The sequence below is a fragment of the Diabrotica undecimpunctata genome, chromosome 8, assembly GCF_040954645.1.
Source record: "Diabrotica undecimpunctata isolate CICGRU chromosome 8, icDiaUnde3, whole genome shotgun sequence".
In the NCBI taxonomy this organism is placed as follows: domain Eukaryota; kingdom Metazoa; phylum Arthropoda; class Insecta; order Coleoptera; family Chrysomelidae; genus Diabrotica; species Diabrotica undecimpunctata.
This window is the reverse complement of record NC_092810.1, coordinates 51,277,290-51,304,018: the sequence shown is the minus strand read 5'-3', so window position 1 is coordinate 51,304,018 and position 26,729 is coordinate 51,277,290. Positions and strand designations below refer to the sequence as shown.

The window sequence follows — 26,729 nt, the reverse complement described above, 5'->3', positions numbered from 1 at the left end:
ACTGTACGTTACATTTTCAAATATCTTCACTTCTCTTTCAATCTCTCAGTGCCGGGTTTTGTTTCTGAGGCATATGTCATTACTGAGCTTACACTGGCTTTATAAATTCTTAACTTCATCTCAGTATTAATGTGTCTGTTTCGCCATATAGTGTTATTAAGGCATCCTGCCAGTCCATTTGCTTTTTGTACTTAATCTCTCACTTCTTTGCCCAGGTCTCCATAGCTAGACAGTGTAATTCCCAGGTATTTTATTTCCATTACTTGTTCAATACTGATGCCATCAATCTCTATTTTACATCTAGTTGGTTCTTTGCTGACTACTATTGTTTTCTGAGATGAGATTTTCATATTAAATTCTTTTGCTCTTGGGAATCAATATTGCGTCGTCTGCGTAACAGAGTATTTTATTTTTTTGTTTCCCATTCTGTATCTTCTTCCTTTGTTAACGTTTTTGATGATTTCATCCATGATCAAATTGAAGAGCATGGGGCTCAATTAATCCCCTTGTCTTATTCCGCTGCCTATTTCTATAGGTTCTGTAAGTTGTCCATCTATTCTGACTTCCATTTTGTTGTTCTGGTACATGTGATAGTTTTTATAATATTTAGGGGAACTTCTCTATTATACAGAAGATAGATTACATATTTGAGCCTTACTCTGTCAAACGCTTTCTTTAGGTCAATCAGATACAGAAATACTGGTCTATTCGAATCGAATTCGATTCGATTTATATTATTTTGTTAATAAACACGCATGGGGCTGCCTTTACTATTCCATGTAGTGTATGGTCACCCAATCGTTACATTTATCGTTTTCGTGAGTTGTATTTTTGTCATACTTGTGTGCGATCTATCCGTCGCTCGCGATAAGAAAGCTATGCCTCCAATAAAAACATGCGGTTCCATTCCTAATAATTATTATAAAGAAGTTTACTTTATGAGGTTTATTTTTAAAAACTTAAAGGTTAAGTTCTTTTTTTTTAACAGAAAGATATTGTTATTACTTAAATAATATTATTTTTTTTTACTAAGATTGTTTATCTTTAAAACCTCAATTATATAGTCATTAGAGACATACAAATAACTGATAAGTAATATTTTTGAAAATTTCTAATCATTGAAACGAGTTTAAAATTGTTTTCTATTTAAATGCAATTACAAAGCCATTAGAGCACATAAAACCATAAGTACTATTTTCGAGAATTTCTAATCACTGGATTTGAAAGGATTTGAAGCGAGTTTGTAATTCAGCCTAATTATGTTTTCCAGTCTCAAAAAAGAAGTGAACACGATTAAAAACTATTTTACGTAATGTAAACCGTTAGAATACTATGAGTAAATATATGAGATTGACTCCGAAATCCAAAAATAAATCACCAACACTGTTTGAGGGATGAACATTGACTTAAGGGGACTACGACAAACCGTTTATTAGAAATATAATTTACATTTTCATAAACCTGAAGGTTGTGGTAAACTATTAAAGCTTTTGCAGAAAAGGCTTGAAGAGTGGACTGGAAATGTGTGAGTTCTCTTTACAGGATTGTAAAAGATTTTTGATTTAAATGGAAGAAATGAAAGATAATCGATGTTTATTAATTACATTAAATACATTCGTGCTCTACGTCTTAATCATTTAGACAATATTAAATACTACACAAGCGAATGTAAACCAATTGTATATGTTGATGAAACCTATGTACGTGCAGAACATATTACGCCGAATCTCTAGTAAGATGATAGTGGTAATAATGAATTGTTCAAAAACATTACAAAAGGAAGCAAGTAACAAAGTCAGCAGATTATCATGATGACATGAATGCAGAAAACAACGAAAAATTGTTGAAATAACAGATAATCCCCAATTTGCCTGTAAGAATTATTGTTGTGACTGACAATACTCCATACCATAACGTACAAATTAATAGAGCTCCTACCAGTACTTCTAATAAAATAAATTGAGCCACCAGTCAGAAGAAGAGAATAAACGCCAAAATATGGCGAAACTTTTTAACAAAAATATACCTTTTAAGGCAAGACCCATCTGTCCACGCTAAGTAGGGAATAAACACAGTATAAGTTACGGAGATATTCTAACACGAAATGTGCGATAATTTTGAAGGAAATAAATAACGAAATTATTTCTTTTTTCATAGATTCAAACTTACGGTTGAATCTGTTTGTCACGTGTTTTTTGGCTGCCTACGGCGACATGCTGTAGCTAGTGGTGATGAAAATACAAAATACAATTCAGTTGCTGTTGACATCTACGTCTCGTTCTTGTTTGTTGATATTTTTTGTTTGTTGAACAGAAAAATGTCTATAGAAAATGTCACAATGAGAGTGCAGTACGGGTAAGATACGGCAATGCTTTTCTTATGGAGAATAAACGCGCAGGGTTGTCGGTTTTCTCCAGCTGTTGATTGCTCATTGTCTCACAGGACCGGCTTGGATAAAATGCATCTGCCGGCAGTACGAGTAAAATATTTTATATCATATATACGTATACAGTAGAATAAAAAGGCATTGATGAGTTATTGACAACGAAAACTATGAATTTTGCATATAAAACGTCAACATGAGATATACAATTGAATCATATTCATAAGAGTAACATTTGAACACTTCTTTACAAGAACAACATACAATAACTGTAGTTTTAATGTTTTACATAAAATAGAAAAAACCTACATAATTTCTAGGAAAGAATTTGATATTATATATAATATTCAAATTTCCAATTCTTTCATAGAAATTAGATTTTTTCTATTGTATGTAAAATATTAAAAATACAGTTATATTGTTTCTATAAATAGGTCTTCATTTCTTTTGTAAAACTTCTGCTACAAATTACCATCATTAACATAATCAGCTAAATATGGCCATAAACTTGTTTGTCATAATTAGTATTTGATAAACTCCAAGCTTTCCCTATTTCATCCCCTACCCATCCTTAGGGTGAAAGTGCTTTTGGAAAACGAAACTACACTTCAAAATTTAGTCCGAGTTTCAACAGAGAGCATGGAGTCCCATAAGTTTAAATCCGGTGAATTATTTAACGGTTGCGCTAAACTCGTAGTGTTAAATGTGTTGTGTTTTTTACAAAATACGGAACAACTTAATGTAAGTGCTGCTGTAAGACTACTTCGTTGATGACTGGTGTTAGCGAAAGAAGCATTTACAATTTCAAAAAAGAAAAAGAACAGAGTGGAACGTTGAAATTGCCAAAAAAACGTAAAAAACGAGTGTGTCAAATCAAATTCTAGAATATTCACATATGACGAGGGTGTAAGAAGTATTCTACGGAGAATTGTTCATTGTGAATTTTTCATGAAAAATTTGCCGCCATTATTACAGCATATACATAACTTCATATAAGGTAATAAGAATATACAACCGTTTTCTCTTTCTACTTTATACAGACTTCTGAAAGATATTGGATTTGTTTATAAGAAACGTGGCCGAAGAAGCATCATGGTGGAGCGAGAGGATATTATTCATTGGCGCCATAATTATTTGAGAACTATACGACGTTTGCGAAAAGACCATTGCAATATCATATATTTGGACGAATCGTGGGTTAATGTTGGCCAATCTATAAATTACGAATGGTGCGATACTACGATACAAAACAGTCGTGATGCTTTTCTCAAAGGTTTAAGTACTGGCTTAAAAGCACCTACTAAACGAGGTCCACGATATGTTTTATTGCATGCAGGTTTTTCAGGAGGTTTCCTTCCTGGCACACAGCGTGTTTTTCTGGCAAAGAAAAATGAAATGGATGCCACATATTTTGAGTCATGGTTTAAGGAGACATTAATATCAAATTTACCAAATAATGGTCGCAGGAATGTCATTGTAATGGACAATGCATCGTACCACTCCCGTAAAGAGAGATTCCCTAACAATTCCTGGAATAAAGCTGCAATCAATTAATGTCTAGTGGAAAAAGACATTTTTATCGAGGAGTGTTATTTGAAATTCGAGCTATTAGAAGCAGCGCGTGCTTTTAAAGATCAATACGATAAGTATCATCTTGATGAGTATGCTTCACAACATAATGTTTATATTTTAAGGCTTCCTCCATATCCTTGCGAATTGAATCCTAGAGAAATGGTGTGTAACCAAGTTAACCGATATGTAGGTACCCATAATACCACTTTTAAAAACGACGAGGTACGCCAGTTGATTGACGACGGTTTCGCACGCGTCACAGAGCAAAATTGGCGCAATTATGTCACTCATGTTGTTGAGAAAACGGAAACTGAGATGTGGACTGCGGACAACCTGCAAGATGACGCAGACCAATTGATAATACACGCGAACACAGGGGAGAGTAGCGAAAGCGAATTCGACATCTCGGATGTAGAGGACGACTTTAGTTTAATTAATTGAATATCTGTGAGTAACCTCGATTATTTTACACTGTATAACCAATAAAATGCATTTACCAGTCCAATCAGAGTATGGGCTTTTCGGATATTGGGCTGGGTTCACGGAAATCGAGTTCCCGGAGGTTCCACCCTGTATATTTATAGCTATCAAGAAATGTAATTTAAAATATATTTGTTAGTTTAATAAAGTATAAATATAATATAATGTTAAATAACTTACACTATAAACCTTATACCTGCTCATCTGGTCAAGTGTGGGCAAGGAAAACCATTATCCCATATGGAATAACACAAGGTTTCGCTGAAAACTACCAGGTTGCTATGCCAAGGAACTAGGTAAACTTACGTTGTGTGTAAAAAATGCGAGACTGCATTATGTTTTAACAAGGACACAAACTGCACTTCAGATTTCCACAAAAAAAATTTCATAGTAGGTGTTAAAATTTCGCAGTGATTCAAGTGCGCAACTTGTTTTTTTAATAACATCGCCGGGATTAAAAAATGTGCAAAGCTTTTTCGATATTCCCGTTCCTGATAATTTTTCACATATTTACAAAAGAAATTACATTCCTATATTAGCCGTACTGCACTCTCGGTGTGACATTTTCTATAGTACTTGTGGTGATAGTAATAGTAGTGAGGACAGTAACAAATATTTTATGCGATCTGTCGACGTCACGAAAGAGAAAACAGGGTGTACGAAATAAACATTTATATAAACAAGAGGTACAAAAGTTACATCGTTTACACGGTGAAACCTTATACTAGTTCAACTACAGGGCGTATTGTACCGGCAAAATCAAGTACTATTATTGAGTGTACACGTAAAAAACGGTGCACACAGAAGTTTTGTCTAGAAGAAAAACAAACGATGCTATAAAGTGTGTACAGTGGTCTTCCAAAAAATGAACAGGATACATTTCTTAAAAGCCTCCTAAACTGCTCGAAAGTTATTCGAAGACGATCCAAAAATGAAAATCCCAAAAGTCGTGAAAATACTTTTCGTTATTTTATCCAAATAAATTCTGCAAAAGTTGAGGTATGTAGGCAAGATTTTTCAATCTTGTATGCTATAAAAATAAAGAAATTTTTCGACTGACCTCTCTTATGGCTGAAGGAAAATTACCGGTGGATTCATTTAAATCGTCTCAACAATTTAGATAACAATGTAATTTCCGTTAAAAGAATCACATTACAACACCAGATTAACTCAATATTTGGATGCTAACCTCAACGTGAAGATAATGCATGAACTCTATTGCAAAAAATATCCCGAACATGCCAACATCGTTAAATACGATTTTTTTTTAGAAAATACTATGATAACCATGGCTACATTATTTGAAGGACCACAGGTTGACGTTTGTTCAACTTGTGAAGAACTTAAATCTAAAATAACAAGTCAAACGCTGAAAACGCCAAGCGTGTAGCAGTTGCAGAAAAGATGGTACATCTGAGATGAGCTAAAAAGTTTTACCTGAAGCAGCACGAAGTGTTGAGATTATGTCAAGAAAAGAAAAATGTCGGAGCTATTGTTTTCGACTACATGCAAAACCTTTCGCTTCCAAAAATACCAGTGCACGAAATGTTCTATATCAGGAAACTATGGCTTTACGTGTTTTGTGTCCGCGATTTAAAAACAAATTGTGCAGATTTTTTACATGTACCACGAAGAAGAAGCTTAAAGAGGACCTGATGATGGACGGTTCAATAAAGTTTATTAGTACTTTCCTGTGCATGGACATTCGTTTTTACAGTGCGATAAAAATTTCGGAACGGCAAAAATACTTATCAGGAGAAAAGATAGGATTTACGTACCAGAGGAATACAATCTAATGATCTCTACTGCCAAAACAAGAGGGTTTTCGGTAACAATAATCACCTCAGACGACATATTCGACTTTAAAAATACCTGGAAAAATTATTACAAATAAATTTAAAGTCGGTGGATAAAACGTCTACATTTATGATATCCAAATATAGATATTTTTATTATAACAGTTTCAGAACAAATCGTTGGTTTTCTGAAACAGAGGTTTCTACTTCAAAAAAATGGGGTGATCCCTTCATCGCCTACTACCAGAGCATACAGGGCAAAAATACCAATAAATGAAAAAACATAGAAGACGTTCGAAAAATAAATCCATATGTTCCAAAAGATAAAAAAGAGTTTTTAAAACGAAAACATCCTTACATGGCAACTACTGCATCAGATAATATCATTAAGGAAGAAGAGTAGTTTAGGGAAATAACGTTTTTCTAGATAACGAAAATCACTGGATCAACTACATTCGCAGCAGCATACGATGGTTCAACGAAAAATTAGTTTTGAAGAGGAGCCAGAATTGTAAGACGTTGTCTCTACAAGAGATATAAAGGAGATCCTGGGAATGTGGGAGAAAGTTGCAGAGTTCGTGGAGAAAAATCACCCCGAAAAAGTTACAACTGGTCGTGCATCGGTGTTGTTCAACGAAACTTGCCTAAAGGCGAAAATACACCATTCAATTCGGTTGAACAATGTGGATGATTCAATTAAATTGTTCAATCAAATTGACAAGCATACATATATACGCTTCAATTTATTCTTCATTCAATTCGGTTGAACAATGTGGATGACTCGGAACGTACGTACGAAACTTATTATATCACATGTCAAAATTAAATAAACGGATAAATCAACGAAGTTGAACAAAAGTGGAAATTGGCTCAACTCATTTCAACGTTCAATTTAGTTGAACGCTTTTATTGAATTGCAAAATACATGGTTCATTTTGGTTGAATCATCCACATTGTTTAACCGAATTGAATGGTGTATTTCCCCTTTAACACATTTCCGCGATATTCTGAAAGGGAGGAAGAAACAAGAAACAAACCTTCTTGGACAGTTTTTTAAACGATCTGCAGATGAAAATGAGCAAAGTGTGACGAAAAAAGCGAAGACCACTGACGAAAATTAAGCATTTCCGTAAGCACTTCACTTTTTCTTATGTTTTTACAGAATGTATGTATTTTTTGTTACTTATAAATAAATGTTTATTTTTTTAAATACATTTTTCTTATAAACGCTTAACGAAAGCAACTAACATGTTTTGTTTGGAGACTGGAACGGATTATAAGGATTATTGACATTTCAGTTAATTTCAATGGGGAAAATTGCTTTGACATACGAGCAAGATTACGGAACGAATTACACTCGTATGTCGAGGTACCACTGTATACGTAAAATTGATGGGAATGAATAGTTCGCATAATTCATGGATTAACAAAAATAATGTAATAAATTCAAAAAATGTAATACATTAAAATATATTTTTTATAAACGTCTTTTATTTATAGTGTATTTTTATGTATGAGAGAGTAATAAAACAATAAATTATGTATGCAAATCCCTAAACTGTTGATACGGGTGACTCAATGAAAAACAGATATTTGTCAACAAGTTTACAGAAGTATATAGGAAAACAATTTTAAATTGAGTATGACCACCAGGTATAAAGGTTGGAGCAGAATAGAATACAATAGTTGTGAGGGTTACTAATCCCTAAATAAGGTTGCCAGTGTCGGAGTGATGGAGGTTAACAGGTACTAATGAATTTGCAAGAAATGTAAGATGTTTATTTTATTGGTTATATATAACCAATAAAAGTTTAATAAGTACCTACCTATTTGCAAAATAAAGTTTAATTCTTTAGATAAAATAAAACGTTTTATTTTATCTATTTGCAAAATAAAGTTTAATTCTTTGCCTATTTGCAAAATAAAGTTTAATTCTTTAGATAAAATAAAACGTTTTATTTTATCTGAAATGAGTGCATTCCACGAAGTAAGGGTTTCAACAATCAAACATTTAATTCTTTAATTCCAGGAATCTACGACAGTAATTGACTAGATAATTACCTTCTAGACTTATTCCACAGAAAATGTGATAGTGGGTTTTTCCATTTTGTATATAGGAAGGTCCAAGTGGCGTATTCAAAATTCTTAACAGTTCACTAAAAGTAGGTACTTCAGTTGCAAGGTGCAGTTTATTGTGTATACTAGTGTTATGGAAAATTTGGAAGTGCCGTGTAAACGCCGAAAAATTGGTCCTCTAACAGTTAATATGAAAAAACATTAATATTTAATTGTTTTAAATCATTTACAGACAAACGTTTATGTGAAAGTGTTGATGAGACCATTGAGTTAGTTAGCAGTACACTTGGTGTTGGGAAATCTACGATTTACAGAGTTATTAAAGAAGAGAAATGTGGTAGTTTTAAAATGCCACGTAATGCTCCAGGGAAACCAAAATTTCAAATAGAATATCATTTTAAAGAAGGACTTCGACGGAAAGTGCATGAATTCTTCTTTAGACAAGAATTTCCAACATTGGATAAAGTTCTTGTCTCAGTTCGAGATGATAAGGATTACCCAGAAATGAGTCGAAGTACGCTATGGAAACTTTTAAAAGAAATAGGCTTCGGCTGGAAAAAGAATCCCAGAAAGTCTATTTTATTAGAAAGAAGCGATATTGTCATAAGGAGAAGACATTTTCTAAGAACCATAAAGGAAATGAGAAACCAAAAAAGAAAAATATTTTATCTTGATGAAACATGGATCAACGAGGGTCATACACCAAATAAATTTTGGCAGGATGAAACTGTTACAAGTCAAAGGCACGCTTTTGTAAATAACTTATCTACTGGTTTAAACCCACCATCAGGAAAGGGACGCAGGCTGATAATAGTACACATTGGCAGTTCAGACGGTTTTGTTGAAGGTGGTTTATTAACTTTTGAATCAACTCGTACCGGTGACTACCATGAAGACATGAACGCTGATGTCTTTCAAGAATGGTTCGAACAAATGATAGATCTTCTTCCTAAGAACTGTGTAATAGTAATGGATAATGCAAGTTATCACTCCAGACTTATAGAAGGACTGCCCACAACCAAGTGGTTAAAAAAAGACTTGCAGAATTGGCTGAGTTCAAAAAATATTACGTACCATCCCGGATCTATAAGAAAGGAACTTTATTCGTTGTGTGCCCTTCATAAAGAAAAATTTAAAAAATACGAAATTGATGAAATTGCCAAAAATCGTGGAATGACAGTACTTAGATCCCCACCATATCATTGTGAATTAAACCCGATTGAACTGGTATGGGCACAGATAAAGAGTGAAGTTTCAAGAAAAAATACCACTTTTAAAATTCATGATGTTAAACAGTTGTTTTTGGAGGCCGTAAATAATGTAAAACCTGAAAACTGGGAAAAGGCAGTAAATCACACTATTAAAGAAGAGGAAAAAATGTGGAAGCTGGACAATATTACTGATAAAATGATCGAGCCAGTTATTATAAATCTTGGTTCTGAAAGTTCATCTTCTGAATCTGATTTGGATTTGTAACAAGTAGCTGTAAGTTTTATATTAATATTTTTATTCATCTATTTAACATAAATTAGACGGTTTTAAAAACTCTTTTTCTCTTTTGTAATTTTTAAAAATTAAAAAAAAATGTGAATTTTTTAAAACCCTTTTTAATGTAGGCCAGTCAGTTCTAATATAGTGTGTGATAAAAGAGGTCACTTTTGTTTACATACACAACACTTTATAACACTGAAATAATTCATTTATTTTTTACAATTATTCAAAGTAATTTTTCAATTAATCTTGAGCACGCCCATGGAGTGGTCGGAGCTACCAGTTAAAATTATGCTAATTACTCTCTCGTTCATAAAAATAAAATATAAATAAAGTTAGTAATTTCCAACAGACAGTTTTTTTGTTTAAATTTTAGATTCTTTTTTAATTATGTAGTTACTTAATAGAACAGTAGAATTCTGCATATTTTCCAAGCCTGGCATTGACCATGGTTCACATTTTTTTCTAAATAACTTTTTTGGATATTCTGAACCATAATGAAATTATCGACCAATGTCGCACTAAAACTCACCCTGTATATGAAGTAATCGAATATTTTTAAATGAGAATAGGGATCGTATGCTATGGAAAAAATGTTTATTAAATAAAAAAATGCTATTCGTTTAAATAAAATGTTCAAATTGCTTTGACATCAAAGAATTAAAAATTTGCGAACTTTGTGATTCGCCAAAATCAAATAATGTCCTCATTTTATTTGTTGATACTTTTACATCCACATGTTTGGGAATAATATAAATATACAAATAGTATAATCCACGAGTATCGCTCGTATAATTTACATAATTAGTTTGTTAATGACCTAATTATATATACCTCAGTGGCGGATTCAGAAATTTTTGTTGGGGGGTGGGGGGTCATTATCTTGAGGGTGATTTTGATATGATTTAGATTTTTGCACTTTTCAGTGGCTGATTCCCAGAAATTTTTGTCGGGGAGGGGTGTCATGGGTATTGAGAGTGATACCTTTACGATTGATATGATTTGTGCCTCATGTAAGGGAACCATCAATAATTATTTTAAGCGATATATTAAACCAATGAGAAGTTATTAAATCCCAAATACCCTACGGGTGCAAAGAAGTGTACAACATTAAGGGGTCTTAAACTCAAACTAAAAAAAAAATATTTTAAACCCACATACCCTATGACAGTAAAATCACGTGTACAAGACTATTAAACCAAAGGAAAGTTATTAAAATATAAATACTGAAAAATCAAGGTGTATCAATTTAAACTAGGTATTTTTAAGACAATTAATTTAAACCCACCTATCGTATGGCTACAAAATCAAGAACAAACCAAGGATAAATAAGTATAAATCAAAGTTAAGTAATTTAAATGCAATAACTCAATGTAAGTGTAAACATTAATGAATGTATTAAACATTCCTAATAAACTCTATATATAACAAATTGCTATACGGAATGGAAACATGGACTCTTGGAATTACAAGTATAAGGCGTATAGAAGCCTTTGAAATGTGTGTTTTTCGAAGGATGCTGAAGATTTCGTGGACAGAGCACGTGACCAACAACGAGGTGCTGAGAAGAATGAGGACTGAGAGAAAACTCCTAAATACTGTAAACAACAGAAAAACTAGGTATCTAAGACATATTTACAGAGGAGAAAAATATAACTTTCTACGACTCATAATGAAAGGGAAAGTAGAAGGAAAAAGAGGTCCAGGAAGAAGAAAATGCTCCTGGCTGAAGAATGTAAGAGACTGGACAGGCATGGACACACATTCGATACTAAAAACAGTTCAAGGTGGAGAGTAATATGTGTTCGAAGTTCTCTGGTAATATGCTATAGTTACAGCCACCCTTCTGTAATGAAGAAGGAACCTTAAGAAGAAGTTCACCTTAAACAGCGTTTTATTTAAATTAATTTATTCAACAAAAAACATAATGTAATTTAAGAACAGTTATTTCTATAATTAGGCATATTAGGCTACAAGTGAATGAAATATTTTGTTATTCGGTATTAAAACAGCTGGCAACGAGTGGTAAATAAAAGTTCAGTGATTAAAAATACTATAAGAATAAGATAAGTAAGTATTATATAATTTCATAAAATGTATTCTTTTCGCCTATCCGATTTAGCAAATCGCTATATGATTGCCTTAATGTCTAGAGAAATTTCAGGATGCACATTGATGAGTGCTAAACCAGTAAACTTTTCCTCTGAAGTTCTATTTCTAACCCAAGTCTTTAGTGTAAGTAATATTTGCAGAAATATTCTGATATTTGAATACATATGAATATCGAAGTTTTCTAATACTTCTAAAATAGAATCAGGAACTTTTCCATTATTTGGACGACTCTTTTCCACTTTTGAATCCACAGTGAAAACTCTTATTCTACCGTGGAATATGCAGTAGATGGTCCAATAATAGGGGTTAGAATAAATGGGGAACTAACCGATAGTTTCAGGGTCACAAAGGGCGTGAGACAAGGCGGCATACTAAGCCCAATTCTACTTAACATCTATGGTGAATGGATAATGCGGAAAGCTACTGAGGACTGGAACGGTGACATCTCCATTGGCGGGAAGAAGATTTGCAACTTGAGATATGCAGATGATACTACTATCCTCGCTAGTTCTGAAGCTGAATTGATTCACCTGCTACAACGGATAGAAGACGTAAGCTTAACGATGGGCCTTAAAATAAACAGAGATAAAACGAGAATCATGATAATTGACAGAACTAACAACAATCAAAATCATCTGGTCATGATAAACAATATCGCTGTTGTAGATAAATTTGTGTATCTGGGCTCATTAATAACCAACAAAGGAGGCTGTACTAAAGAAATAAAGCAGCGGTCAGCAATCGCAAAAAGCGCTATGGCAAAATTAACAAAAATTTGGAAAAGCCATGAAATAACTACCGATACAAAAATGAGACTAGTAAGAAGTCTAGTTTTTCCAGTTTTTACTTATGCATCGGAATGCTGGACCCTTACTGAGAAAGACAAAAAGAACATAGATGTATTTGAGATGTACTGCTAGAGGCGAATGCTGAGAATACCATGGGTGGCCCGAAGAACAAATGAATCCATACTGGACCAGCTAAACATAAAGAAAAGACTAAGAACACAAATATCAGGACAAATAATTATTAATCAGTACAAATAAAAGCTATTTTGGACATGTGCTTCGAAGAAATGGTCTTGAAAAACTTACCATCCAGGGAAAAGTAGAAGGCAAAAGAAATAGAGGTAGATCTCCCACACGATACACGGACCATATTGTTGCTACCATTGGCGCTCCATTGTCAGAATGTGCTAGAACGGCAGAAGATAGAAAAACGTGAAGGAACATTGAGAAATTTAGCTAATAGCTTCATGATATCACGATACCTGCACCAGGTCAACGACTAAGAAGAAGGTCCAATAATATCCTGGAAGATGTCAATTCACAACTTTTGGTGAAAGTTGTTCTTCTAAATCAGATATTGTCTAAAAGGGATAAATAAATGGATCTTCCGAAATATTTTTGGCAAGAGTTAGCACATTGGTTTTGACGACAGGTTTGACGAGAAACTATACGAGGCATCTTCAATTCAATGTCTAGTTGTTCAGCTATTTCCTTTACTTCTTAGTAAAGTTTGCTAAAAACAGATTCAGCATTTGATCTTTTATTTTGAAGAATGCATTTAGTGTCCTCTATGGCCTCAGTAGCCTTCTTCAAATCTAATTTTGGTGACTGAAGAAGACGACTAAGTAGTACCTAAAGCATCACTAAGACAAACTACTGAAATGAGAAATTCTGGGCTCCCAATAGTTTGCATTAATGAAAATGCATCAGCTGACATTTTACTGTCCTTCCACGTAGAAATTGTTTCAAGCGCGTTGTATATTTTGATGATTGTTTCGCCTTGGAACTGAAGATGACCTTCATGCCTTTCAATCCAACTAGTTTTACAAATACCTTGGACAGCAGCCCTCAGTTTCTTTATTTGTATTCACTAACGTATCAGACAGAGCTAATGCAACAACAATATTCACTTGGATATTTATTATAGATAAATTATAAAATGTAGCACACAGTCTCAACAATTATAATACATATTCAAATTACAAACAACCAATTCGTAGACTAAAGATAAGAAATACCTAATACAAAATAAAAATGTGCTGATTTATTTCATCGATAATCGAACGATTCTCTGGCACTCAAAATGACGAATTGACAAAATTTGAAAATCGCATAACTCTGGATTCGCGGAAGTCGGGGTAGCTTTAGTCGAGGTATTACTGTATTAAGAATAGTTGATTTTTTTAAAGAGCTTAAAAAGGCTTCCGCATAATTCTACACTTACCCTTGAATAAATGGGTTTGAATTATTCCAACCCTTGACTTCCTGCTTATAGGGTTGAAGGGTTTTAAATAATTTCTTTAGGATTATTTGGTTGATATTTAATTTTGTTGGGGCGGGTCATGACCCCGTGACCCCCCTTGGAGCCACTGATATACCTACAGTGAGGAGCAAAATGATGGAATCAATTCATTTTTTGAGAATAGGTGACTTTGAAGGCGAAACTTTGAATTCCGAAACAGGACGATTTGTATGTTTAAATTATGATTCTTTGGCACATATGTGATGCCTAATTGATAAATTTTTAAACAAGAGTGGAGATCGTATGCTAGATTATGTGAAAGGTTATTCAATAAAATCAAATCAAATTTAATTTTATCAACGATAAAATAAAAAGACTGAAACATTAAATCTTTCGAATCTAGATTCAACCTTTACTGGAGACGGTGGCAGAATAATAAATGTTTAAACAAAAATTTTAGTAACCAGTTTTTGTTCGAAAGTATATCGTTAATAAGTAATTAGCAATATTAATTATATCAGCGTTTTATAAAAATGAAAATAAAAAACAAGTAATCTTTCCTTAAAACACCGGCAAATAAATTCATAGGCGTCCTATAAACTCGTGATTTATAAAACAGTGCAATCTGTTAAGGACATAGACAAGCCGTTTCTGAAGTCAAATAGAGTGAGCAGAACTCCGATCAGAAAATCAACTTCAGAAGAAAATACCACTACCTTGCAAATAAGTGCCATGCAACAACCATGAGAAATACAGAATCGTCTAGCGAATCACAAAGCAATGAAAACTGCACAACAAACATTAGACTGCCCCAAAAGACAGAGTCGACTGATAATCAACACGAACAACCAGGTAACTCTTTTATTTCTAAGCATGCTTCTTCTTCTTGTTATCAACCGTTACAACTATATAACATTATTTCACAATATAGCCATGAAAATCAAGAGCAAAAATGGGAAACTGTTCAATCCCGCAAAAGAGGGATCTGGTGCAGATAAAAAAGGTATTTAACTCCCATCCATATTTGTTACAGATGTAGATGAAATACGACCTCTTTGACATTTGCTAGAAACAGTATCCCCACTAAGATACTTCATCAAATGTCTTTATAATGAACAAGTAAAAATTCAGTCGACAACCTCTGAACATTACCGAAACATAACCAAAGCACTCAATGACAAAAGACATATATGAAACAAGAGTACTCCAAAACATGATTGTAGCCTTTGAACCACCACATCCCAAGCGTCAAGTATCCCAATGTACCAATTGTCAATTCTACAGCCACAGAAAATTCTGCCACCTGCCTGCAAGATGCGTAAAGTGTGCAAGTAATCATCATCATCATTTTGGCTTTACAACCCTGTGTGGGTCCTAGCCTCCCCAAGAATTTTTCTCCAGTCGTCCCTATCCATCGCCTTCCTCCGCCAAGCACGTATTTCCATATTTCTCATGTCTTCATCGATGTTATCTAGGAATCTTGTTCTGGGTCTTCCTCTTCTTCTTTGACCAATAGGTCTATCAAGGAGCGTTTTTCTAGCTGGGTCGGTTTGCTCCATCCGCATAACATGGCCTACCCACCTTAGACGTCCTATCTTTATGTGTTTTACGATATCTGGTTCCTGGTATATCCTATAGAGTTCGAAGTTGTATCGTCTTCTCCAGACACCATTTTCATTTACCGCTCCATAGATGCGCCTTAGTATTTTTCTTTCGAAACATCCTAACATGTTTTCATTACTTTTTGTTAAAGTCCAGGTTTCTGAACCATATGTTAGGACTGGGCGTATTATTGTTTTGTAGAGTTTTACTTTTGTATTTCTTGATATAACTGTAGATTTAAAAAGGAGAATAAGCCCAAAATAGCATCTATTAGCCGTGCAAATTCTGCGGTTTATCTCTGCGGTAGTGTCATTTTCAGTATTGACGAGCGTTCCCAGGTATACAAATTCGTTAACTGCTTCGATGACGTCATTTTCTATAACAAGTGGCCGTAGTGTTTGTGGTTGCGTACCTATTTTCATGTATTTTGTTTTGTTGGTGTTTATTATTAAACCCATTTTTGTAGCCGCTTCCTTTAATGCTACGTACGCCTCTCGTGCTGCGTTTTCCGTTCTCCCAACAATATTGATATCATCAGCATATGCTAAGATTTGCACAGATTTGTTATATATTGAACCGGTAGTTGTGATTTGTGACGTACGTATTACTTTTTCCAAAGCTAGATTGAATAGTATACAGGAGAGTGGGTCTCCCTGACGTAGCCCGTTATTTGTTTTAAAAGGTTCAGAGAGTTCCCCCTGGATTCGTACTTTGCATTCAACTTTTTCAAGGGTTAGTTTGGTTAAACTTACCAACTGATTTGGTACTCCTAGGTCTATCATTGCTCTAAACAATTCTCTTCTATTTACAGAGTCGTAGGCTGCCTTGTAGTCTATAAATATGTGGTGCGTGTCTACACCGTATTCCAGTGTTTTCTCTAGAATTTGTCTTAGGGTTGAAATCTGATGAATTGTTGATTTACCACCTCTGAAACCAGCCTGGTATTGTCCTATTATTCGCTCTGCATATGGTGCCATACGATGGCATAGTATATTGGAGAATATTTTATACGCTGCATTTAGGAGCGTAATTCCTCGATAGTTAGAGCATTCAAAGATATCACCCTTTTTGTGTATGGTGCAAAGTATTCCAATATTCCAATCATTGGGAAGGGACTTCTGTATCCATATTTCTTTTATAAGCTGCTGTAGGGCTATTATGATATCGTGGCCACCTTCTTCATATAATTCCGCTGGGAGATTATCTATTCCGGGTGATTTGTTTCTGGCTAGTTTGTTTACAGCGTCTTTAACTTCCAGGATCGTTGGTGGATCCTCCTCCCTCTCGTCTGCTCCGCTTACCTCGCAGCTTTCGTCTTCCGGGTTTTCTTCTTCCTCTATATTAAGTATCTGGTTAAAATATTCCGTCCATCGGTTTAGTACGTCTGTTCTTGTTGTTAAGAGATCGCCATTTAAACTTCTACATTGATTTGTGTTTGCCTTAAATTCTTTTCTGTTGATGTTAACTTTCTTATAGAATGTTCTGAATTCTTTCTCTCTGTTGAGGTTTTCTATATATTGAAGTTCCTTTTTTAAGTGGTTTCGTTTCTTCATTCTGTGTATTTTCTTTTCTTCTCTTCTCTTTGTCTGGTAATTCTCTATACTTGTTCTAGTTCGGCGGGTAAGCATTTTTGCATAGGCTTCATTTTTTTTCTGTGTTGCGTCTTTGCATTCATCGTCAAACCAGTGATTTTTTCGGGTACAAGTTTCTGTTCCTATTTCATCTTGTGCTGCTGACTCAATATCTTCCCTTATCCTGTTCCAGAATGAGTCTATATCTCTCTGGTCTTCTTCGCCTAGACTTTGATTCCTTAACCTATTGGTAACATTTTCCCAGTACTGTTTTGCAACAGTTGCATCTCTCAGCTTCTGTACATTCCATTTCTTTCTATTTATTTCTTTTTCTTTGTTGGAGTTTGAAATTCTAGCCCTTAGTGTTGAGATCACTAAACAATGGTCTGAGTCTATGTTTGCGCCTCTATAACTTCTGCAGTTTATTATGTCCGTTCCGTGTCTTGAATCTATTAAGATGTGATCAATCTGACTAGTTGTTCTTAAATCAGGGGAGGTCCAGGTTACCTTGTGTATATTCTTGTGTTCAAAATAGGTGCTAGCGACGGTCATGTTCAGTGCTGCTGCTAAGTTTATCAGTCGTAATCCATTATCGCTACTGATGTTGTGTAGGCTATGCCTTCCTATAGTCGGCATAAAAACATGCTCTCGTCCTATTCTTGCATTCATGTCACCTAGCACTATTTTAATGTCATTTTTGGGGCATCTTCTGTAGGCTTGTTCTAGGTCTTCGAAAAACTGTTCTTTAATGTCTTCTAGTTTGTCGTCGGTCGGGGCATGTGCATTAATTAAACTGTAATTAAAGAATTTACCTTTTAAGCGTAAATAGCACATTCTTTGACTGTAGGCTTTAAAATCAATAACTAGGCCTTTTGTTCTTTGGTTTACTATAAATCCCACTCCATCTATGTGTTGGTTTTCATTGCAGCTGTAATATATGGAGTGGGTTCTCTTATCAAGAATGCCTGTTCCCGTCCATCGCATTTCCTGCAGTGCCAAAACATCTGCTCTGTACATGTTCACTATGTCTAGTAGAGATGCGAGTGCTCCAGCTCGGTACAGGGTTCGGGTGTTCCATGTTCCTAATCTTAATTCCATTTTTCGTTTGCAGTGTCGTCGTCGTAAGTTCCGTCCGGCTAATAGTCCTTGAGGTTCCGTAACATATGATTTTTACAGGAAGAGGTTGTTAGCCTCTAGCCTAACCCCCAACCTGGAGGGCCAGGGACTCTGTTGGGTTGCCATGCCAGTCTGTTTTGGTTCACGGGTGGTATTTTATTTCCCACCTACCCGCCAGTCCTAGGACTGGTTAGGGCGTTCCCCTATCCACCACCTGGGGACGCGTCCGATGGGCGACAGACAACATCCACACGGAGTGTGCAAGTAATCACCATACTTAAAATTGTCCACGCAAGGAACGCATCAATAGCGTGCAGTGTGTCCTTTGTACGGGAAACCTTTCGGTCAACTATAAGGGCTGCAGCGTATACAAACAGAAATACAAAAAGAAAAATTCCCCCAACTTAGGAAGAAACCAGAGGCCCATAGAACAGGCACCAAGGAAACTAGCAATCAAACAGTAATCCCTAGTGTTTCTTACTCTCAAAAACTGCAGGAAATAGTCAAACGACTGAAATCACAAATCAACATAATGATGTCGGCTCAAACCATTTAACTACAATTTCCAACCTTGAAAACTCCATGGCAAAACTAATGGAGAGAAAATGGACACTATGCTTAATCTTCTTACTACTATGATTTCCAAAATCGACGGCGGAAAGACAGGACCTCGTAACTAACAAATTTGCGTAAAATGAGATATTTCGGTTTTTGGTTTAGAATAAGTAGCGGTATCTATTAACCAGGGGTTAAAGCTGGGAAAATTTCCGGAAGGCTTTAAATCACAGAAAACGGTACCTCGTAACTTTTTTTAGCCATTTTGTTGATGCAGTACCTCGTAATTGTCAGTTTAGCCATGCTAAAATAAACACCTCGATTCTGTGCATTCTAATAATTGCTTTTCTAACTTTATTTGTAGCTATATATTGGCTTAGAACTTATAATAATATTTTACAAGTAAGCATTATATTTTATAAGTAAGTAAAAACATTATCTTTGGGGGAATGGTCTGTGAGATCTTGGGCTATGAAGGCAGAAGAAGGTATGAGTTCCAGTACAGACTTAGAAGTTGCCCCGAGACCAAAACGCAAGGATATTTTTGAGGCGTACAGAAATTTTTTAAAATTATTTTTAACTGAGCTAAATAAACTTCCATCCCACTATTGTTGGAAAACTACAGATAGATTTTATCTGGAACAAATATTTCAGTCATGCGTTGATGTGTACAAGATTTACGAGAAACGGTGCAAAGAGGAAAATTATAAAGTACTTTCTCTAAAACTATTCAAGAACGTGGCAAACCAGATGAAAATTTCTTTGTTTCAGCCTCGCAAAGATCAATGCGATATTTGTTTTATGCATAAAAATGGCAATTTCGAACAAGAAAATTACGAAAAACATATTTCAAAGAAAAATTTGGCAAGATCTGAAAAAGAACAAGACAGGGAAAAGGCATTAAAAGGAGAATGCCATTTAATAACTATGGATGTTCAAGCAGTGAAGTTGTCACCACAAATACCTGCAAGCGCACTTTATTACAGTAGACTCCTTCTATAACGAGAACTGAAATGGCAGACTAATTACCTCGTTATAAGCGGATCTCGTTATATCCAACAACAATAATACTGTGCATACATATGAATATGTAGTTTTCTAAAACATTAACTTTCTATAGTGAAGCCATTCGGAGCAATATAAGATGCTAATAAATATTGTTTGAATGGCGTTTTTAAAACAAAGTTATTTACTTTTATTGTCAATGAAATGCATTAAAACAAAAAAGAATTACTTTTACTGTCAATGATATACGTTAAAACAAAATCTGTATTCTGTAAATATGTATAATGTATAAAGCGTATAAATTTATTTTGTCATTGTTGACTGCTTTAAATTGTCCAGTATTCTATCTATCATATTTTCTAAAGATGTGAAACAGTTTTATGCTTCTTCATTTGCGTTTTGTCCTTGGATAAAGTTTCTGCCCTTTAAACCTTTAAAACACTTTCCACATCTTGTCTATTAGGATCCATATTATTAGGTGTGAATGGTCAACCCAATACAATGACACTTGTGAATCATAAATTTTACATTTCCGACTAAGAATCATAAATTGTATGAAGTTTATTGCGGGCGGCCCGCAGTTAAAAAGGGTATTTATTTATAGCTACGGCCCGGCCAAAACGTAAAAAACACGTTTTTCAATCTTATTTTCTCTCGTTATAAGCAAATTTACCTCGCTATAAAGGGATATAGTTCAATAGAAATTTCACGGGACATCTAATGTACCTCATTTTAAGCGAAACCTCGTAATAACCGTGTTCGTTATAAAGGGAGTATACTGTATAAGACTAAATTGTGTTGTCACAACTTTACATTTTTTAACTTATTAACGAAAAAAGTTATTTGCTATTGGTTTAATGAGACAGAAGCTGAAGACGAAGCTTCAACATATGCGTCTTTTTTTGTAGAATATCTAGAGGGAGAATTTTTGAACAAAGATAAATTACCTATTATTATATATTCGGACGGCTGTACTGCCCAAAATATAAATTCAATACTTTCTAATGCCATACTCTACCTAGCTGACAAATATAAGGTATTAATTGTTCAAAAATTCCTTAAAAAGGGTCACACTCAGATGGAGTGTGACTCGATTCATAGTGTAATAGAAACACGTTTGAAAAATAAAGATATATACTTACCAAGTGATAACCTAAAAATCACACAAGAAGCTAGGCGAATTCAGCCATATGAAGCAAGAAATAGAAACTTTGACTTTTTTCGAAATTTTGGAAAGAAGAGTTTAATGAAGTATAAGTCTATAAGATCTTCAAGAACAAGTAATTCGAATTATCTAGTTACTAGTAGTTACAAATATTCGTGCGATTCAGTACAAAGATGGTAAAATTTCATACAGTGGACTTTTGTGAAGAGTTTCAGGAAATATCAATCCGTCCTGATAAAGTTGACTTTAAATCTGTGATATTTCCTACTCTATACAATTCCAGAAATCCAATAACGAAAACTAAATTTGATCACCTTCAGGCGAGAAAAAAATGTCTTCCACGTGACTGTTGGTATTTTTATGATTCATTACCTTATAATAACAAAGAAAAATAGTTAAATCTTTAACCTAGTTTTATGAAAAAATAAAACTTCTTCCAGAATTTATTTGATACTTTTGAATTAAGACGACATTAATATATTATTATTTTTCTAATAAATGATTCAAAGACATAAAGTTGTTTCTCTTATTTTAAATGTGAGCATTACCTCGTAAGTGAACACTTAGATAAAACATTACCTCGTAACTAAATTTACTATAAAACTATTTTACGGAGTTATTATCAGATGTCGCTATTGCGTCCGTTTCGAAGCCATTTTAGTGTTGCTTCTTAAAGACAGGAAAGATTTATTTTTCACGTTGAGAACACCTATGAATATCTGTTCTGATGAGCCTTATTAAGGCGAAATACGTATAAACAGATACATATACGCTTTGTACGTGAAATCAAATCTTGACTGTCTTTTTCATTTTATTCGGATCTACTCTGTATAAGTACAAGAAACCAATTCGCTAATGATTTCTGCTTAGTTGAGGAGACATGTCGTGGAATGCAAATTTTAGATTCCCCATGTCTCTATTAACATCTTTACCAGCGTCTGCTTTGCCTTGCAATTTTTAGAAGGCTCAGATTAAGGCAGAAATCTGAATTGTGTTTCGAAACTATTTTACGAATTTAATAAGAATTTGTTTTGTTGTATAATCCACTTTTGCAATAGTTATGTGACCTATTTGATTTAAAATGGATTCAGGATTTTTTTATACTTTGGCAACTATGTCAATTTCGATCTCTGTCAATGATAATGACGTGCAACGGTAAGTAAATTAGATGGACTGTAAGAGAATATACGAAAGGCTAGAGGAGGATATTAGCGAGACGCAGTTCGGGTTCCGAAATGGAATGGGTACTCGAGAAGGACTATTTGCCATCAACATATTGATTCAGCCATGTCGGGATGTAAACGTTGATCGTCTTCTTCTTATAGTGCCGTGCACCTATAGTGCGTTATTATCTTAAGGCCAGACGTCTGTCTTTTGCGGCATGCAAAAGATACTCCTCTCTTGCCTTCAATCTTTCCCTGGATGATTAGTTGAGGGATTGCGTATTTGTTTCCTCTCAGAATATGGCCGAGGTATCGAATTTTTCGTACCTTGATCAAATTGAGTAGTTCTCTTTCAGTATTTGCCTTTCTTAAGACTTCCTCGTTTCTTAAGACTTGAAACGTTGATCTACACTTGTGCTTTGTTGACTACGAAAAAGCTTTCGATAAAGTAAGTCATGAAAAACTAATATCAATACTTATGAACAAGCTCATTAACAGTAAAATTATAAATATAGTGCACACATTATATTGGAACCAAAGTGCCTTAGTTCAAATTGATGGGCAACACTCAGAAGAAATGAAGATCTGTAGAGGAGTTAGACAGGGATGTGTTTTATCGCCACTTTTGTTTAACTTATATTCTGAAGAAATTTTCCAAAACACGCTCAATAATATCAAAGCGGGAGTTACCGTTAACGGAAAATTAATTAACAACTTACAATATGCAGACGACACTGTGATCATAGCAACGAGTATAGAAGATCTACAACATCTTATCGAAAGCTTAAGTATAAATAGTGCTGAGATGGGAATTACTATAAACGCTAAAAAAACGAAGTACATGCTAATTACAAAAAGACCACAAAATATACATCACCTATTGACAATCAATGGTAACGTGATACGACAAGTAGAAAAATATCGGTATGTACTTCGAAACTTTGATCAATGAAACCAATGATCATACTGCAGAAATAAACAGGCGAATAGAGATTGCCAGATCAGCATTTATACGAATGAAGCCACTCCTAACGTGCAAAAATCCAAATTTGGAGATCAGACTACGTACCATTCGTTGTTATATATTTTCAATATTATTATATGGAACTGAGACTTGTACATTAAAAAAATGCAATTTAAAAAGAATCGAGGCTTTCGAACTCTGGTTATACCGCAGAGTATTAAAAATATCTATAGATCTATTGGTCAAAGAAGAAGGGGAAGACCCAGAACAAGATTCCTAGATAACATAGACCAAGATATGAGAAATATGGAAATACGTGCTTGGCGGAGGAAGGCGATGGATAGGGACGACTGGAGAAAAATTCTTGGGGAGGCTAGGACCCACACAGGGTTGTAAAGCCAAAATGATGATGATTAAAAATATCATGGACTCATAGAATTACATATAAAGAAGTACTGGAGAGAGTTGGTAAAGAAACAGAACTAATCACCACTATACAAACCAGAAAACTGGAATATCTAGGCCACGTGATGAGGGGACCAAAATATGGAATTTTTAGATTCATAATACAGGGAAAGATTCAAGAAAGAAGATCTGTTGGCCGAAGGCAGAACTCATGGTTGAAAAATCTACGTGATTGGTATCAATGCAAATCGATGGATTTGTTGAGAGCAGCAAGTTCAAAAATAAAAATAGCCATTATGATTGCCAACCTCCGTAGGGAGACGGCACTCTAAGAAGAAGAAAAGACAAACTAGTGTGTCGATGCGGTAACGACTTACGAATTGACGCCGAAAGTAATTTAAGTGTAATAAACTTGTCTCAAGACAGAAAAATACATCCAAAAGGTGTGGATTTACTCTATCGGAAAAGAGAGGAACGTTTTCGAAGGCGAGTAAATTGCCGGTAGAGAAAATATTTTTATATTGGTGGCAACTTTATTACATTTAAAGCCACCTAGGCAAGAATTCGTAAATGACGAGTTCAGGATTTCTTCTAAGACGATGGTTGGCTGGTTCTCGTTTTGCACCTGGTTATTAAGATTGTATCCACCTGTTTATTAAGGTAAGTAATTTTCATGAAATTTCTAGATTTTTTAAAAGTTAAAACTGACAACAATGTCGAATGTTCATAAAATTTAACTTCTAGTCCATGTTTAGTGATATTGATTATGGTTTAGTTACGTAGACATATATATATATATATATATATATATATATATATATATATATATATATATATATATATATATATATATATATATAGTGATTCTTGGGGATGCAGTCAGTCTATTTGGCCTACAAGACAAAGAAAACTCTTTGACTTACTGTCAACTGATATATATATATATATATATATATATATATATATATATACTTTTCTTTGCTTTTTAAGTAATTTTTTTTTATTTTTTCTGTATTTTTTGATTATTTGGGCACTTTTACTAGTTTCCAGCAAAGAAAACATTAAAATTTGAGTTTTTTTTCATTTTTTCGGCAATGTCCACAAAAAATTGGGCATTTTTGAGGCGTTCCGTCTTACTAAATAATATACAATTACACTAGAAATATCTAAAAAATAATGACAAACAGAATATATGGCAACACGACGTAAACGTGACGTCATATTATTCCATTACACAGGAGATATGGCAACACTGCTGAGAATGATGAAATTTTTCATCGCTACAATAGCACTTAAGTGCAAATATAAAAAAGCAAACTTAAATCTCCTCTGCTGTAATGTTGTTACATTTTAGGGTTGACACGATTTCTAAACGTCGTACATATAGGTAAGTTAAGCTCATATCGCACATACAAAAAGGTAAATAAATAACATGTAACTGCACAGGATTTAAAAATTTAGCTACTTCCGGACGATTTTCATATTTGGTCCCAGTGAAGATAGCCTCAAATGGGTTTGACAGAATAAAATATTGGTGTTTAGCAGTGTTGAAATTTACATTACAAATGAAGATATTAAAAAACTAATACTTAACAATTACCAAAAAAAAAGAAAAAGTAAATAATTTTAAAACAGTTTTTAAAAGTAAAAAGTAAAATGTCAGTATAAATAATAAAGTTAAAAAGACATCTGTTGCAATCTGGCAACTGGTGGTTTGAGGGTGCTGACTCTATTGCCAAATCTATCCGCTAACCTATCAAAGGGTAATTGCCAAAAAATTTTCTAATAATTATTGCAATTAATATCAAACGAAACAAATATTCATTCATTAATGTTTTATATAAGGTACAAAATTGCAGAATCCATAAAATAATATAATAAAAATGTACATTTTAAAAGCTTTATCTTTGTATTTGAAGCATATAACATATACATTATAAAGACATGGCAACACTGCCAACGGAATATTTCGTTCTGTGAAACTTAATTGACAGCTAATTTGAGGCTATCTTCACTAGGGCTAAATGTGAAAAACGTCGGCTACTTCCTGCTTCATCTAAATTTATATTTTTTTGAAATAATCTACCTTATGCTTGGAATAATCTACCTCATGCTTGGAATATTCTACCTCATGCTTGGAATAATCTACCTCATGCTTGGAATAATCTACCTCATGCATGTTCTTAAAAATTTCTAAAGCAACCTAAGAGGTTAAAAGATGAAATATATAAAAATTTTACATACTTCAACTCCAGTTGTCAACAATATTAACTCCTTCATTTTTTTATGTCCTACATCATCACAATTAAACACTAAAACTAGGTCCTTTTGTGATAAACAAAGTCTGCATTTGGCTGCGCTGATATCCATAATCGACTTTATTAAATAAAATATAATTTCTTGTAAATTCCCGAGCCAGTTCCTTAACCAATAATTGTACTCCGTACTGTCCGTACAAGTTAAGATGGCTACAACAAATCAACAAATACAGCGCGGCAATATAGCTTTTCTCTCTCCACAAAAAAAAAACAAAGTAGGGATAAAGATGAATTTCAGTAAAATGCGCAATTGCGTTGCGTAGAATGCATGCACTCTCGCTTAATAATAGTTTTCTCGGGATATCATCGAAGTCAACGATTTGTATTCTGATCGCGGTCACAGGTATAATAAATACCTGTTGTTATTCACTCAGAGGTTGAATTTCGACTGACTGAAGATTTTCAAAGCCGATGGTTTTTAAAGCGCTGCCTGGTAATAAAAACTCGCTCTGGTAATAAACGTACGTAATAAAAATCTGTCCTAAATAAAATTTTATGATTGGAGTGGAGGATATACAGTGTGTCCGTAAAGTATGGAATAAATTCGATATTTCCTATATGAAAAGCCTTTTAAAAAAATCTAAAACACGTCGATTTTTAAGATTAATGTTCTACATTTTAGAGTAAAACTTCATTATACAAGGTGATCCACATTGTGATGTGGTGACGTCATCGGCTCTTTTTTTAAATGTAACACCCTATATT

General features: G+C 34.1%; 1 protein-coding gene across 1 annotated transcript in view; it reads right to left on the bottom strand.

The window, feature by feature from the left end:
• Positions 1–26,401, bottom strand: part of LOC140447532 (uncharacterized) — a 43,486-nt gene extending 17,085 nt beyond the window's left edge. Inside the window, exon 1 of the mRNA XM_072540233.1 lies at positions 25,951–26,401. Coding sequence (XP_072396334.1) covers positions 25,951–26,076 — 126 coding nt within the window. The 5' untranslated portion in view covers positions 26,077–26,401. The remainder of the gene's footprint in view (positions 1–25,950) is intronic.
• Between the last annotated feature and the right edge of the window lie 328 nt (positions 26,402–26,729).